General features: G+C 41.9%; 1 protein-coding gene across 1 annotated transcript; it reads right to left on the bottom strand.

The window, feature by feature from the left end:
* Window positions 1-968: 968 nt before the first annotated feature.
* LOC102516219 (olfactory receptor 10T2) lies at window positions 969-1,947 on the bottom strand. The gene has a single exon (XM_006172465.2). It carries the CDS (start codon window positions 1,911-1,913, stop codon window positions 969-971), a length of 945 nt encoding a protein of 314 aa, XP_006172527.2. The 5' UTR covers window positions 1,914-1,947.
* Window positions 1,948-2,167: the final 220 nt, after the last annotated feature.

Genomic DNA, 2,167 nt, shown 5'->3' with positions numbered 1-2,167 from the left:
TATAGGTGACTGAAATTTGGTTATTTCTTACAGTGAGACATGAAGGAAAGAGGAAACAGTACTTCATTACTCTTTGCCTATAATACCTAATTTAATGCCTTGCACATAGTAGCAGATGCATAAACAGAACTCTTGCATGGTCAACCTACTTTCACATTGTATCTGACATTAAGTGCAATCCTAGTTTATGGAGTGAAGATAGGAAAATGAAGGGAGGTGGACGAGAACTAAAATTTTTTTAATGCCTTCTCTCAGAAGAGGACCAAATTCCTCTACATCTATTAATTCCTTTAGTTCTTACAGTGCCCCGCTGAGAAGGTATTGAAGGTCTCATGTTACATAGGCAACAACTGACTACAAGAGAGGTTAAGTTTGGCCCATGCCATTTGGCTGGAAAATGATCCAAATCAAAAATGATCCAAATCAGTATTCAGACTTAGGTTTTTATGATTTCAAAGTCTGTATTTTCTACTCTACTATCAGCCTCATAGAACTTCAGTTCTCCCCTCATCTATCTTGTAAGTGAATATTCTTTCTGTCTATAAATAAGTTATTTATTATAAATATTACTTCTTAACCTCAAAAATATATAGAAGCACTTGGAGACTTAAATAACATTCTCCACTGTTTCCTTCAGTGTAGGAAGAGTATGAACAGGCTGGGCATTCTCAGAATTAATGCAGCATTTGTAGTGTTGACCTGAGAAAATGTACAGAATGTACAAAAATAACATGGCTTGAGCCTTGAAAGTTGCCACATTCATTCAGCTTTATGGAGACCAAATGGCACAGCCTTTACAGTGAATACAGGCTAAACACAAAGAAGGACTTTCCAATAAAAAAGTTGAAAACAGGAAGGTCCTTCTCTCTTTTTTCTTTTTCTTTTTGGCAAAAAAAGGATAGGTATGTTTATTAAAGTTCCATCCAGGACATTTTCATGAATATAACTTTCATGACCTATCAACTCACTCACACAGTTTTGGGAGGTGAGTACCTACTGAGAACCCTTCTCAGAGCTGTCTTCACTTCTTTATTTCTCAGTGTGTAGACAAGGGGGTTGAGTAGTGGGGTGATCACCATATAGGTCACTGCCACAAGCCGGTCCTTGTCTGAGGAGTAAAGGGATGTGGGCCTCAAGTAGATAAAGGAAGCGCAACCATAGTGGACAATGACCACTGTGAGGTGGGAGGCACAGGTGGCGAAGGCCTTACGCTGTCCCTCCACTGAGGAGATCTTAAGGATGGTGGAGACAATGAAGACATAGGAGGTGAAGATCAACACAAAGGGAACCAGCAACACCAGGATGCTGAGGAAAAAGATAACCATCTCCTTCAAGTTGGTGTCTGTGCAGCCCAGTTTTATGACAGGGGAAATGTCACAGAAAAAGTTGTTGATCCGATTGGAGGCACAGAAAGGTACACTAAACACCAGGATGTTGACAACCACAGAGACCAGGAAACCACAGAAGCTTGAGGCTAAAACCAGCTGTGTGCAGGTGGCTCTGTTGACAATGAGTGTGTAGTTGAGAGGGTTACAGATGGCAGCGTAGCGGTCATAGCCCATCACAGCAATTAGAAAACAGTTGGTACAAGCCAAGCCCACAAAGAAATAGAGCTGGGCAGCACAAGCGGGGACAGAAATAGTCGGACTTGTGGACAGCAGGTTGGTCAGCATGTTTGGTACGATGACCAAGGTGTAGCAGGTTTCAGAGCAGGAGAGGACAAAGAGAAAGAAGTACATAGGGGTGTGCAAAGTCCGATCCAGACAAATGACAGTCATGATGGTGGTATTGGCCATCAGTGTGGTCAGGTAGACCAGTAGGAAGACAAAGAAGAGAAGGATCTGCAGATCCCCCAGGTTTGAGAAGCCTATAAGTATGAACTCGGTGATCATGCTCTGGTTCTGTCTCTTCATCGATCACCAGGAATCAGATTCAGACGTCCTGAAACTGACAACAAAAAGGATTTGATAAAAGCGAATGCCCCCAAAGAAACCACGTTTGTGTTTCTGTACAAAGTTGATGATACTGGTCTGACAAAGTGAGTAACAAACAGGTTAAGCACATGACCGGGGAGTGAGGGGAAAGCAGGAGGCATGAGGAGCAGTGACGTAAGTAAATTCCCAATTCAACGATATCTGAAGAAATTTATTTATATGTTTATGAGTTG

This window comes from Camelus ferus, chromosome 21 (assembly GCF_009834535.1).
Source record: "Camelus ferus isolate YT-003-E chromosome 21, BCGSAC_Cfer_1.0, whole genome shotgun sequence".
NCBI lineage: Eukaryota > Metazoa > Chordata > Mammalia > Artiodactyla > Camelidae > Camelus > Camelus ferus.
Note: the sequence above shows the minus strand (reverse complement) of the source record. Positions and strands in the feature narration are given on the sequence as shown.